The sequence below is a fragment of the Trichoderma breve genome, chromosome 4 (genome assembly GCF_028502605.1).
Source record: "Trichoderma breve strain T069 chromosome 4, whole genome shotgun sequence".
In the NCBI taxonomy this organism is placed as follows: Eukaryota; Fungi; Ascomycota; class Sordariomycetes; order Hypocreales; family Hypocreaceae; genus Trichoderma; species Trichoderma breve.
Genome location: NC_079235.1, coordinates 1,690,001 through 1,704,698, shown reverse-complemented (window position 1 = coordinate 1,704,698; position 14,698 = coordinate 1,690,001). Strand labels below are relative to the sequence as shown.

At 43.7% G+C, this 14,698-nt stretch overlaps 3 protein-coding genes across 3 annotated transcripts; 1 reads left to right on the top strand and 2 right to left on the bottom strand.

The window, feature by feature from the left end:
- Positions 1-1,362: 1,362 nt before the first annotated feature.
- T069G_06816 (mus7/MMS22 family domain-containing protein) lies at positions 1,363-7,402 on the bottom strand (the record flags this gene model as incomplete). The annotated part of the gene is made up of 5 exons (XM_056174026.1): positions 1,363-1,400; positions 1,492-2,637; positions 2,692-5,477; positions 5,544-6,189; positions 6,265-7,402. 5 exons carry the CDS (start codon positions 7,400-7,402, stop codon positions 1,363-1,365), a joined length of 5,754 nt encoding a protein of 1,917 aa, XP_056027605.1.
- A 443-nt stretch (positions 7,403-7,845) lies between these two features.
- T069G_06815 (ATPase family associated with various cellular activities (AAA) domain-containing protein) lies at positions 7,846-10,809 on the top strand (the record flags this gene model as incomplete). The annotated part of the gene is made up of 1 exon (XM_056174025.1): positions 7,846-10,809. One exon carries the CDS (start codon positions 7,846-7,848, stop codon positions 10,807-10,809), a length of 2,964 nt encoding a protein of 987 aa, XP_056027604.1.
- A 325-nt stretch (positions 10,810-11,134) lies between these two features.
- On the bottom strand, positions 11,135-13,119 carry T069G_06814 (BSD domain-containing protein; the record flags this gene model as incomplete). The annotated part of the gene is made up of 3 exons (XM_056174024.1): positions 11,135-12,598; positions 12,665-12,921; positions 12,981-13,119. The coding sequence occupies 3 exons, from the start codon at positions 13,117-13,119 to the stop codon at positions 11,135-11,137; spliced, it is 1,860 nt and encodes a 619-aa protein (XP_056027603.1).
- Positions 13,120-14,698: the final 1,579 nt, after the last annotated feature.

The following is a 14,698-nucleotide window of genomic DNA, read 5'->3' as shown; positions in this document are numbered from 1 at the left end:
TAATTTAAATAATAAAGTTTAAATATAATATAATTAATATATATATAAAAAAACTTAAATAATAAAATTTAAATATAATATAATTATACTTTAAGTTTATAATTTATAATTTAATAACTTAACTAAATTAAAAAAACTTAATTTTTTTATTAAGTTATAAAAAATAATAATAATCTTTAAAAATAAATTATATATATAATATAAAAAACTATTTAAAAAAATAATATACTTTATTTAAAAATAATAAACTTTTTTAATAATATAAATAATTATAATAACTAAAAGTAATAAGAAATTAATTATAACTATAGTTAAAATAATAATTATTATTATAAAAACTTATAATAATAATATTATTAATATTATAAAAAAAGTTTATTAAAATTTAAAAAATAAATAAAAAAAAATAATAATTTAAATTAATTATAAAAAAATATAAATTAACTAAATTATTAATTAATAATTATTAAATAAAAGTTTAATAATAATTTATAATTTTAATTTTAGTTAAATAATTTATTTTTTATATTTAAAAGAAAAACTTTTTATAATTAATTTAAATTATAACTTTATTAACTTTTTTTAATAATAAATATAATTTTTATATTAATTATATTATATTTAAATCTTATAATTTAAGTTATTATATATATATACATATATATATATATATATTTTAAATTTAATTTTAAATTTTAATATAATAATATTTATATTTTATAATTTAAATTTTTAAAATTTAATTTAATTATTTATAATTAATTAAATTAAATTAATTTTTAATTTTTAATTTTAAATTTTAAATTAAAAATTAAAACTTTTTTAATTTAATTATTATAATTTTATTAATTTTTTTTAATAATAAAATAATATTTATAAAAGTTTTTTTATATTTAATTTTTTTTTAGTAATTTATTTTTTATACCTAAGAAATATAATTTAATTTTATAAAGATTTCTTAGTTTAATTTAAAAACTCTATAAGCCTCCCTTTATATTAACTCTTAATTAAACTCTAGCCAATGCAAATACCAATTCTGAACTTGGTTATATAAATCATATATCAATTCCTCAGCTACCCAAGTTGGGATAACTAAGCCTGAACTCTCTTGGTTGTGGTCTTTGCTTTTGGTAGGCATTCGTATGGATATTGTCGACGGACTAAAAACCCAGTTCCTGGCGATATCATCACGAATGCTACTTGTAAAACTATTGACGTGCATGTTAAAACTTAGAGGCTGATCGGTATCAAAGCCTTGGAACAAAAGGTCAGCATCCAATGAGCCGCTTCTCATCTCTATGATATCAGTGAGGTATCCTTGTGCGACTGTTGCAAATGAAGCAATGTCGCGAATTGTGGCGGCTAATTCAAGAAGGCATCTATCTTCAGGACTCTCTGCCCTGATAATTAACAGCGATGACCACAATATGTTTAAGATGGCTAACGCTCGTCTTAATACGTGCACCTGCGGACTGGATAAAATCCTATTACCGCGGCGCATGACTCTCATGCCTTCCACAATAGCTCGCATGGTAACGACCACATGGGGGAGATCGTTGTTATCAAGCTGCCGTGACAATATACGCCCACTTAGTAGTAAGTGCAGAGCTTCAGCATATACATCCAGCAGGGCAAAGGATGAGCTATCCATGAATGAGACTCTGAGGATGGCGGGCAGCATCTTTCCCAGCACAAAAGCCAGTATGCTCTGATGCTTCATGCCTCTCCGAAGCATACGGACATCACGGGTAAGATTTCCATTTACTAGGGCGTGTTTGAAATTGTTGAACATGAGAAAAAACAATTCGTGAGTTGCCCTAGAATCCCCTTCTTCTATGCGAATGCCATACGAGAGCATACCTGCAATCTGAAGTTGGACGTCTTGAATAGGCGGAGAGTATACCGCGCTGACCTGGAGAAAGAAGTTGTCAATCGTGCAAATATCTGACCCGTGCGCCTTGATCGATGATACAATGTGCTGGACGAAGGTAACAAACCGCTGATGTTGTGAAGTGTCTCCGTACACCAAGCTCAAGTCATTGCGCATCTGTTTCATCACATGTTTGAGTGTTTTGGAGTATTCTAGATCAGAAGCGCGCCTAAGTCTGGAATCTGCGCGGCGAATGTTTTTGCGCATCGATGTAACGGCAAACTCAAATAAGAGTAGATTTGATTTATAACTCGGTTGAGCTCTCGACTCGGCCATCTTGGGAGGAGCGAAGCCTTCAGCATGGCAGTAGTGTTGTATGCCGAAGAGACCTTCGCACTTCAAATATTTGAGGGGCGTGACCAATGCTAGAGCCCATACCTCAAATATGTTGAAGTCAACGCCAGAAAAGTCATCGAATCTGTGCTCCAAGAGCGATGATATGAACATCATACAATGCTGCCTATGTGGGGGATCCATTGTGTGTAATTGGTCCGGGAACAGGCACCATTTGCCAGGCTTGAACAGGTCAGATATTGTCAAAAAGCCGCCATTAATGAAGCCTATGCCCATTCTTGCCGATAATACGATGATCTGTCTGATACACCAAGTCATATCAGCTGTAGCTGCCCTCGTGAGGCTGAGCGTTTCTGTCGGAAGTGATAAGACGCATTTAGCCATTGAGAAATAAGTGCAAGAAATGTCTTGCTCTAGAATCAAGAAAGCATCGTCTGCTTGGGCAGAATCTAAAATTTGGCTTTCACTCTGCAGACTCTGCTGGCTCTCTTTGAACTTTTCGACAGCGGATAAAAATACGTCTAAAATCGTCAAGGCTACACGTAGTATAGACCAGTCTAATTCGGAAGACGGCGCTGTGAAGTATTTGAAAAGCTGCTTTAGATGAAGAGTGTTTAAGCAGTATGTTGCCGCCTCTAAATCTGGAGCGTATTTTAACACATCCAATGATGCTGTCAATGATAGATGAAGAACGTCCATCACAGCTGCCTTGTTCTTGGATATTGCGGTCTCAACAGCATTCTGAGTGATAAAAGTACTCTTATCCTTGGATAAGGTTAGATACTGTTGATTGATATCATTTTCAATACCACCGAATTGCACCAACATCTGCTGGAAGAAAGTATTTCTCCATTGGTTGAAAGGGCTAAATGACGCCTTTGTCTCACCAGAAGAAACGACAAATCGCGAAAGTTGAGCCCATGATCGAATGTTGATTAAGCATGCCTCTTTATGAGAACTAGCAGGAGTAATAAGTCCTTCAATGAGAGCCACTGAAGGCCTGGTATCGGGTGGTGCCGCCCAGAACAGAGTAGCAATGAGATCATGGTGATTTCTCAAAGCAGCCAAGTCTCGCTCATGAATGTTATGTTCCTTGAGATATAATCGACTATGATTTGGTATTGTTCGAGTTATCAGATTGCGTATGTCCTTCTCTGAGCCAAATTTTTCAAGCTTTTTAATGCTTATGGCAAGCAGTTTCAGAAATATATGAAAGCAGTAGTCGTCCTCCTCAACCTCAAGAACTGGTCTATCGGCTAGAGTCTCCAGGAACTGCGGTGACCTATAGACTTCTTCATTCCTGAGATGCGCAAGCCTCCGTGACCCAAAGAAGTCAAAGATAACTCCAATAACCGACGTGCTACGAAGCCAACCCCATTGTTGAACTAGGTAGTGGCATCGCGAAATAAGAGCCCGGCAGTAGCTATTGAAGCTCGCAGCCTGCTGATCATTCTCCTGGTACAGCTGGAAGACGCGACGGATAAGCTTTTGAGGCATTGACCACCCCTCGTTTCCCGTCTTGTGTTGTTTCTCAGCCACTACTTTCCCAGTGTCGTCAAACTCGAAGAGCGGGAGGAGGGTGAAGATTATCTCCCAGACATTTTCAAATTCACGAGCGTCTGTGCTGGAGAGAACTTCTGGCTTTAAGACAGCTGTTTCTAATACATTCCAGAAAGAAACTTGTCGTGAGCCTACATGCTCAAAAGATTTGATCAGCGTAATCCATGAATGCATTTCGACGGCACTTTCCCCTAACATGCGGCCACTGCAATGGAGTTGACTGAATTCTTTGTAAATTTGCTTGATTTGATTGGTACCGCAGCGGAGAAGGACCGAAATCATCAACTTTGCCAGTAATAACATCGTCCGTTCTGCAGCAGGAAGCTCATCCATGAGCTGTGCTGTGGTTTGACAATGTTTTACCATCATAGAGGACATTAGAAACACCCTATCCAGTATTTTCAGAAGAAGTTGACGATTTGCAGCATGGTTAAATGAAGCCTGCCCAAGCCCGATACTGACTCGATCGATGAAACCCCGAAAAACTTCTTGTAGTCGCGGTATAAGAGGGGGAATTTGAGATTCCAATGCCACTGGATCGAGGATACCTCCTATGTATTCCAAAGTAGAATGGACGGCATCAATAACGTGACGGCCGTCGCGGAGGCCCCTCTCCTGACCATCTTCCAGTAGCTCAGCGATTAAGTCAAATAGAATTCCAAGTTCGGATGACACTTTAGGATTCCAGGAGCTCCAAATAAAAATTTGGTCATTGAGTCTAACCGAGATTTGTCTATGAAGGTCGGATAATCTTATGCGTGAGTCTTCGATCAGGAAGGCCTTTAAAGTGCCATTGCCAAGTACTGTTGATTTGTGAAGCTGGACTTCAGGAATGAGAGGAAATATCTCGAAATGATGGGTGTATCGGGTACCATAGGGACCTAGGCCATAGAGCTTGCTCTTTTCAGATGGAACATCATTAATTAAAATAGGAGCATCCACTGGCAGGGGATCAGCAGCATGGGTATATTGAGGTGCTGTGACATCGATTCGACGAGGCCTGGTCCTCTTTCGAGGCCTTATCTGCCTTGCTTTTTGCTCTTGTTCCTGGAATATACGCGGCGGCGTGTATTCTGTGATGTTGGATTCCGCGGCACCATATCTAGGAGCCAAGGTGTTATTAGTTTCGGCTAGATGCCAGGCAAATTTTTTTGGCGTTTGCTTGTTAAAAATACGATCTAGAGCCCTCTTCCTTGAGCGAAACGAAACGATGGCTTCCCCAGTTCTCTCATCGACTTCTAGCTGAGCTTCCCTTGAGGCAGGCGAAGGCAGATGGGTGTTGTCGCTTAATGTAGATATGGAGGTTTTGTTGGTGCTGTTATGTGATTGGTTTCGTCGGTAGCCAATAGTGCCACTATCACCGTGATACTTGATAAATTTGCGGGAAATGCCTCTGAATATACCGAATGTGTTCCTGGAAGCTGACTTCCCCTTTGAAAGGTGTTGATCTATATTTGTCCTCTGACGTCGTCTTCGATTGGACTTGCTTGCTGCCGATACCGAAGGCCGCTGTGCAATCAACCCTGACTTCCACTTCTCCATAACAGACATAGCATCTATCTGGTCTTGCCTGGTAGCCAATCTGATTGTTTTCCGCTGTACGCTACTACGTCCTAGATTCATAGTTTGTTTAGCAGAGCGTGCAGCAATGCGTATGAATCTAGGAGCATCCGGCTCTATCGTATCAAGGATACTAAGGAGAGGGGATGTGAAAGATGGTTTTGGTTCGCTGGTTGAGTTCCCGTAGTTATTGTCCGACGACAAAGAGTCATCCGAGAAATGATCGACGGTCATTGACCCAGTCAATTCGTCCTTTTCAGAATGAAAAAATCCCGTAATAGCCTGCTGTCTTGGACGAGACCGCGCAAATTGAGTCCGGGGTCCGCTTGACACCTTGGCTCGTTTCCTGTTTCTTTTTAAATTCCTGGGAAGTTGGAGCTGACGCTTGCTACCAATGACCATGGGGGCTATACGGTCTTCTTCCAGAGCCGAGTGCTCGTCGGCTCCATCATTCTCTTGCTCTGGAGAATGCGAGAATGATATCCTAGATTGATGCTCAGATAAATCATCTGCCGTATACCGGACTGGGCTCTCTTCACCAAGTTCCATCGGAACATCGTTCAAAGCAGTGGAATCAGGAGCTACTTTCTTGGTAATAGCTATTCCCCGCTGTTGTTGATTGGGAAACCGATGTTGTAGATTCTTCTTGACAACGTGGTGAGAGCTCTTTTTACTCGTTTGCTGATCTAGTCGAAGCCAGGAAGCAGGAAGGACACCCCGAATACGACGCCTGAATTCAGTGACTGCTTGGTGTACATCACCCTCGGCTTCACTAGTAGTCTCTGACGTTTCTCGTTTCCTTTGTTGGCCATATCTATTTTGACTGCCGAGCTCTTGAGATGATACTGAGATCACAGAAGCAGGATCCAGAGTTTCAGGGGACAATGCCGGAGAATAGTTTTGCTGATTAGTGACTTCACCAGGTACAGTCTGCTGAGCATTTGAATCTGGCCATTCTACAGAAGGGCTGGGAGACCTTGATATTCGACCAACGGCAGAGTTGGGTTCCGGCGAATCACTATAGATAATGCCTCGCCTTTTGATTCTCTGGGCCAAGGGCTGGATTTGAGACGCTTGTCGCATCCTCTTGTTCGTCTTCCCGGTCTGCAAATTCCGTTTCAGGAGCTGACTCAAGTCTGGTAAGTCTTGGTCGAAGGCATCATCATCGACTACATTCGTCGGCGAGCTAGCTGAACTGTTGCTGGCAGCTCGGCCATCATGTTGGGGAGCATTCGACCAAGGTGGATTAACATCTGGCGTATGACGCTCTCGCATGGAGGCAGTGAAGCTGCTAGCCTCTGTGTTGTTGGATGCTGGCGGCAGATCATCATTTTGGCTGTCCAGGTTAAAATCTCCATCCTGTGATGCTCTTGGTAGCAGGCCCTTTTCCGTACCAACTACCATCTTCACTGGTATAAGTCCATGCTGCCTGAAATCATTGCTATGGCGCGCAAGATCAATGGCATATGGATGTTCTTGGATCAGTGTTCGAGGCCGCAAGGATCGTCTGTGACCAGCCGCGGCCACTGTCCCTTCCCAGTCCGTAGCATAGTGGTGAATACCATCACCTCCAGGTATCGCCGGTCTTTGATGGGATGTCGAAAGCGTTGAGGCCAAGTCGTTATTCCCAGACGAAGTTGCATCTGCGACTCCGGAGCTGCTGATGTCCTCGGCGTTTTGGCTGCTGTGAGAAGCTACCTCGTTAAATGTAGGTACGAGAAAGGGAGAGCTTGTCTCTGGATTGTTCAGAGGGAATGGTTGTACCTGGTTCTGAGAGATGTCTTCGGCTAAGGTAAACGGGATGGTTGTAGTCTCAGGCTCGGGCCTTTCTCGTAAACTTGGCCTCGGCGATAATGGAGGGGCCTCCGGAATGGGGGTGTCGGCTTGGCCATCATCGTCAGATTCAGGGACATCCCAAATACTTTCTGCGTATTGGGCTTTGGAAACGGAGGTTATGACTGGTGTTTGCGTGTGTGATAGAGGTAATTCATCATCGACAAAGTAATCACCTTCATCTTCGGAATCTGGTATCACTCCAAGCTCCCTCCAATTAGACATTGTCCGTGTCCATGATGCTGGTTGAAGTTAACGCTGGGTCGATAACGCGTAAAGAGCTACACGCTTTACGCGCCCCGCCAAGCAGTCCATCCAGGTACGTACAGTATCAGAATAAAACGCACACTGAGTTTGCCTCTTTATGCCCCACCCTCCAAACGACTTCATGATACCAGTTCGTTGACGCTGAACACTGCGGTAACTAAGTACTAGTATATACGAGCACGAGTATATATTCCATACGACTCTTCATTCAACCTCCTTTCCAATGAGTATTTCATTCCCCTCCGATATACTTCATCGTATTCGAATACATTCCTAAGGCCAGATACGAAATACTGGTAGCTAGACCTACCTGCTCTCTATTTGCTTGATGGTGAGGTTTGTAAGGAACCCTTCGCCAGCTACTCAATTGGATGGGGATGGGAACTGCTGGAATCTTGCCAATGGTTCCGCTGACCGTCAGGCTATCGACACGCATTCCACGCGCCATACATACGTCTGCCATCCACTTAAACAACCGCAGTGGAGGAAATGGCGTCCAGCCCGCTGAGGACGCAATAGATAACAATGACGAGACCGAATATCAACCCGGTACAGAAACATCTGGCGGGCGCTGGAGAGGCAATACAACGGGCTCTATGAGAGCACGCCAGCAACGGAGGAGACAGGTTTCTGCTTTGCCACCGGTTGAACTACATCAGAGCTTTCTTCGAAACAACGTATCCCATTATTCACCCCAAGAACCACCACGACTGCCCATTGCGCTGGCAGAAGATGCAAAACACCCAAAAGTATCCCCACTTTCGATTGACCAAGGACCATCCATAAAACAAAAGTCGGAAGCCCTGGAGATGTATTTTGAGGCGGCATTGAAGCACCTCTTGGCTCGGGGCCATGAACTGGCCGTGGACTTGGAAAAGTCTCGTTTAGACAAGGATGATCGAAGATGGGACTCACCAGAGATTGTAGCACGGGCAGTTCGGGTCGGGGATATGACCGTTGACTCGGTTATGCATTTGATCAATGCTATATACCCTACCCGAGTATCCGAATATTCTTACCAAGTGCGACCCTTTTGGTGGTCTCACGTTCCTAAAATTCTCAACAGTGGCCTGCCGGGCTATCGCGACCAGCTCTCTTCCCTTGTGGCTTCTTTGGATGATCAGCTTGATTTTGCTGAACAATATGAATATCCCCTGCCCCATGTTATCGCCGACCTCCCCGTTGATACGTTCGTCGCTCTGCGAAAGTTGGTATCTCGCGAGTTGCTCGCATCACCGCCACCAACGTTCGATTATAAAACCAGCAAGAGACCAATTACAATTCTTGCTGTATCAGGATATGGAGGCAAGTCGATTTCGGAAGCGATCGGAAAGTACTTCGCACACTACAGCGGCGCAGACTTGATCCAATTGGATGCGTATGATCTCTCGGAGCTTGTGGGTGATTATTTGGGTCAAAACTGGGCCTTTTCGCGGGGCCCTCTTTCAATGTTGGGATTTAGAGCTGCCGAATTGAATGGCAAAACCGCAGGCGGTCGGGATGAGAGGCCACTTGAGAGCCAGGATGACGACTCCGATGCGGACGTTGGAATTACCCCAAGTAATTCAAGCTCATCGACTGTGGTAGAGGAGCTCCAGAAGTTGCGCCAGGGAGAGTACGAGAGTTTCAGCAAATGGGAAAACCTGAAGATTGATAAAATATTGGACCAAATTATTCGATCGGCTAGCCTTGGATCTCCTCAGTCCCGTACTCGACCAGTATTGATCCACCTTCACGACATTATTGAATTGGGCATGACGATTGAGGGCTCTCTGCTGATTAGCAGATTGCGAGCTCTCGCGGACATTGCCTGGCAGCAAGGGTTGCAAATCGCTATCCTCGGGTCCTCATCATGTGAACAACACTCAGAAGAATACTTGAATACGATCAGGGAATTTGCTGCTAACGACTTTGTCATCACCCGCCACGTCCAACCAGATTATGTGGAGCGGTATAATACGACGAAGGGAAATGTTCGAACTCAAATACCATTCCACCTGCAAAAGGCTGATTACCTTGTTGAGAATGTTAACAACATTACACGCATGCTGAGAGCTCTGGATCCTGAATCATCGTCGGAAGTTTCTGGCCTGTCACTTGAATCCATTTTAACCTATCTGCGTTCTTCAAACCCGAAATTTTCGATGTTACAGACTTCTATTCTTCCGGCACCCGAAATTTATCATTTAGCATGTGCCTTCAAGTCACAAGGTAAGGCTGGTGCTAATAGCTCGCAATCGGGCTTTCAAGAGCGCTTTAGCCTGGGCCGTCTCCAGCAGTGGCATGGCGATAATCTCCTCAACGAAGATCGTGCTGAAGGAGATGTTTTCAATGGAACTCCTTCGGCTAGTGATGACTCTACTACTATGGAGGGCCGTGCTACCTTGAAGTTGAATGAATACGAGAAGCGAATAGCTTCTGGTCAGATAAATCGCGAGAATCTTCGTACAACATTTTCAGACGTTCATGCTCCGCCCGAAACTATATCCGCTTTGAAGCTTCTCACCTCGCTTTCTCTCGTGAGGCCGGATGCATTCTCATACGGTGTATTAGCGCAAGATAAGATTTCAGGTTGTCTCCTATATGGACCACCTGGAACAGGTAAAACTATGTTGGCAAAGGCAGTTGCAAAGGAAAGCGGCGCAAACATGCTTGAAGTTAGCGGCGCATCGATCAATGATAAATGGGTTGGGGAAAGTGAAAAGCTCATTCGCGCAGTCTTTACCTTGGCCAAAAAATTGACTCCGTGTGTCGTTTTTATCGACGAGGCAGATTCTCTGTTGGCTAGTCGAAGCATGTTCACTAACCGGGCATCTCATCGCGAACATATCAACCAGTTCCTCAAGGAGTGGGACGGGATGGAAGAGACAAGCGCCTTCATAATGGTTGCCACCAATCGGCCTTTTGATTTGGATGACGCCGTCTTGCGGCGATTACCGCGCAAAATTCTCGTTGATCTTCCTCTTGAGGATGACCGGCTGGCGATTTTAAAATTACAACTCAAAGGCGAGATACTGGATGATTCTGTATCATTGGATGAGTATGCAAAACGAACTCCTTACTACTCAGGATCGGACCTTAAAAACATGTGTGTCGCTGCAGCAATGGCTGCGGTGGAAGAAGAAAATGAAGCTGCGGCCAAACACAAAGGCCCTCATCCCTTTCAATACCCTGAAAGACGAATTCTTCAGAAGACTCATTTCGAAAAGGCCTTGAAAAGTATTCCTGCAAGTATCAACGAAGATATGGTATCTCTAAAACTAATCCGCAAATTCGATGAGGAATATGGAAATAGAAAAAGAAGTGCCACCAAGTCAAATATGGGCTTTGGTTTTGCGGAGGATAAGCGCCATATCAAACGATGATTGGCGACCTATCTAATCGCAATGAGTTCAGTATCTATTACCGAGCAATAACAAAAACATGAATCTTGTAAATGCTCGGGGGCCTTCGGAAACGTTGTCAGATCTCAGTTGAATCTATTAATCTTAGAATTGATGTACATACATTATTATGTCCAGCCAGGCTTGATCTGTCAAGTACGGCAGGACGGTAAAAGTACCTGGGATCAGAACCACCAACTCTCATCACCCAAAGCACTTTTGTGTAGATATCGGTGTCTGGCATCTTCAAGCATACTTAGACCTGGGCCATTGGTCCTAGGTCGCGAGGTAAAGGAAGCGGAGTTCGTTATGTGCTCTCCGTCGATATTTGGACACCCTCCTCGCCTAGTGCTCTAGAATAAGTGTCCTGTGCTCGCCGTAGTGCATCCACAGTCGGCTGCATTATCTTGCCAACGACATCGCGACCACCGCCGACCATATCTGGCTTCCATCGAATCTTTTTCCCTGTGCGTTCGAAGTGACTACGAATCTCCTGCTTCCGCTTTTGAATGGCACTCTCTCTTTCAACCTCAGCCTCGTCAGCCACGGCTTGAATACGTGCCATGGATCTCGCCAGCGATTCAGCCAAGTATTGTACCTCTATGGCACGGTCAGGGTCGCCGGAAAGAAAGCCGTCCCAGAACTGATGAAGAAACTCAATCGTTGTAGCATGAGTAAGAGCACACTTGTCGGAGATCGTAGTAGGTATTCCCATTGGAGATGTATCATCCGAGGCGCGTCCATATTTTTGAGAACGCTGTTGTTGTATGCCAGCCATGACATCCTTCTCTGCTTCTTTAATTGCGTCACGAGTAGCGTTGAGTCCAGGTTTTGACTCGTTGTCGCTGTCACTATCTATGTCGAGGTCTATGTTGATTTGCAGTCCAATGTCCCCAGTCTTATCAGGCCCGGCCGTGTGCAAATTTCTCACTTTGGTGAGAACATCTTCAGGCCGTTGACTGCCAAGAACATCTCCTCCTCTTTGGGCAGGGGAATCCTTCGACGAAAAAAAGTTATTCCTTTCTTTGATACTCAGCATAATGCGCTGTTCTTCACCATCTCCTTTTAGGTCGCGTAGAGTTAGCTCTCGAGATGTATTATAGAGTCCCTGAGCATCATATGCCGTGTTATCCGAGGGAGGAACATTTGCCATTATCTTTTCGCTCAGACTGTTAAGTGTCCTAACGATAGGGATATTTGCTCGAGGTCGCATTTCGACATCCTTGGCGTTGCCGCCTTTGAAACCTCCTTGGTTCTCTTCATTGCCCTCAATGTCAATTATATGAGGGACAGGCTGGGTCGTAGTCTTAGAATGAGCATCTTGCATATTGCCATCGATATTGTACTTGTCAAAGATAGCATCGGCAGGGTCATTATCAGTGACGCGTTCCCCCTTAAGCTTCTTAGCAAGTTTGCTGAGGAAGAATCGCGACCAGAATTCCGCTTCCGTTAGTCTCGGTACATTTTCATTGTATATTCGTTTAATTAATGGATGTTGGGCAAATATCATTTGAACTTGCTCCACGCTGATGTTCAGTTTCAACTCCCCATCCACGGTTCGAGGTTTAACAGTTGAAAGGACGTTGTATGCGCCTTTTTTTTGGTTTGTTTCGATGGCATGGGCTCTTAATAAGTTTATCCTCATGGACCAGAACTGGGAGTTGAAGGCAGCAGTAGTCATTGAATCTGGCTTAGTCGACATGGCGCTCACGTACGTTTCGTGCAAACTCCTGTCTTTCTTCATGAGAGATTGCTGTAGCTCAATATTCATCTTCAATTGATTATCATCAAACCATTTTGGGGGTACCGATTGTGCGTTCGCACCACCCGAGGATACCAGCGTGGCAGAGCTCCCTGCACCCTCTCCATTTGCAACGGGTGTTGAGGTAGTAGTCACTAGCTTAGATACGTTTGCATCGCCATTCCGTAGATCGGCCAGCAATCTCGAGAGCAGATCTTTGACAGATTGAGCTTCTGCCTTAGCTTCTGGAGTATTGAAATGGAACAGGTAGGTGATGGGGTCGCTTGCGTTTTCGGACTTCTCGAATATTTTAAGCATAACTTTGGGAGAGCTGTCGGGAGTTTGCTGAAGATCTGACAGAGAGTTAGCGGTAGTTCTCATCACCAGAAGACATGCCACAGAGGATGATTACTGGTGATGTTGGTAACTGGCAGCGAAACAGTTGCTGGGCCTCCCGAAATTGGCGTCCATGTTATGGCTTTATGATCAGTCGTGAACGATAGGATGCCCTCTTTTTTCTTGAAGAGAGTGTGGCCCGTTGGGCTCGCCATGGTGCTTCTGTTTTGCGGGTAGGATAATTGATGCAACCTGAGAAGTTGACGCAAGAATTAACGCCTCCGACTTTGGCATTAATTTATATGGGTTGCATGAGCATCTCAAGGTAAATTCGCTGCGTCACAGAATGGCACAAGCTGATATGCGGCAGTAGGGATGCTGTGGACCCTATCAATACCTCTAGTGCACGATAGGGACAGTGCGATGTGGAAATCTGCCAAGGTGAGTTAGCAGACACCGTTCTACTAAAGAAGCAATTATACATCACAGCAATAGAATACACACACACACACACACACACACACACACACACACACACACACACACACACACACAGGTACACACACACATATATATATACTATTATAACTATATGTATATATACTTCACGGCATATTTTTCACGATTTGCAATAATATTTACTGAATTAGGGGTTTTTTCTATATAAAAAAATAACATTATATTGTTACTTACCTATGTTTATTTAAAAGTACCAGTATATATACGTTTATATTGTGTATGAGATGACACCCTTAAATCATATCTTTTCTTCTTTTAAGAAAAAGAAAAAAAGTCTATTACTTTTGTAAATATATAGCTTATAAATGAATGTTCCTAAGCATTTGTATTTCTGCACTATTCCCTTTTTACCCCGGCGCCTCCCTTCTGCTTACCAACCTGTGGGGCAGCCGATTTACTTGCGTAGGTTCCCATACCTCTCCTAATCCACACAAGACAATCCACCACGACTCATTAATTACGATTGCTGTACACCATAGATTGTTCCCACGGGCCCTGTTGACCAGCTTGTTTCTTCACGAACTGGATTGTTCTGGAGTATTGTTTGTTTTCGCTAGGTTAAGAACGGCGTTATTGGCCTCGAAGCCTGAACTTACTCAACATCCGAGTGTTTTCTTCTATGCGCCCGCGCTTAGCAGTCTCGCTACACTCAATCTTTGAAGAGAGCCCACTGCTACCTATCTTCATCACAGCACCGGCATAAATTAAAATCTTGGCAGGATTTGCCTTAACGAACTGTCTCTTCCGATCAACCTCTTCCGCGACATCTAACCTGTCTACCGTCTCATCTTCATCTGACTGGCAAGCACCGCCGCGCCCTCTGATTGAACCAGCCGATCCCATATCGCACATCAAACGGTACCAACCAAAACGTCAAGACTCGGAATATTTGAAGCTGGCAAAAATCGCGCTCTCGTCAAAAGCAAGGCCGTCAACGCACATCTTCCGTGGGGTTCTGCAGTTGAGGGTTGCCGCAGTCCCTCGACCCTGCTGCGGAAGCCTAATATCTCCCTTTTTGTACGATATGTGGTAGGTGCGATTTCCCCGGCAATATGCATTCATCAGACGAACATACCAGGGACAAACTTTCCTGCAGTTAGATCTATGGTTAACCAAATGCCTTTTGGTGCCCCGCCTTATGATATCACACTGCTTTACCCTTTCCCTATCTTTCTTTCTTTTTTTTTTTTTGTCAGTTGCGATTGCCCTCAACCTGGATATTTACCTATTACCCCACATTCATATTCCCTATTCTCATTACTCTGTTAAATGTTT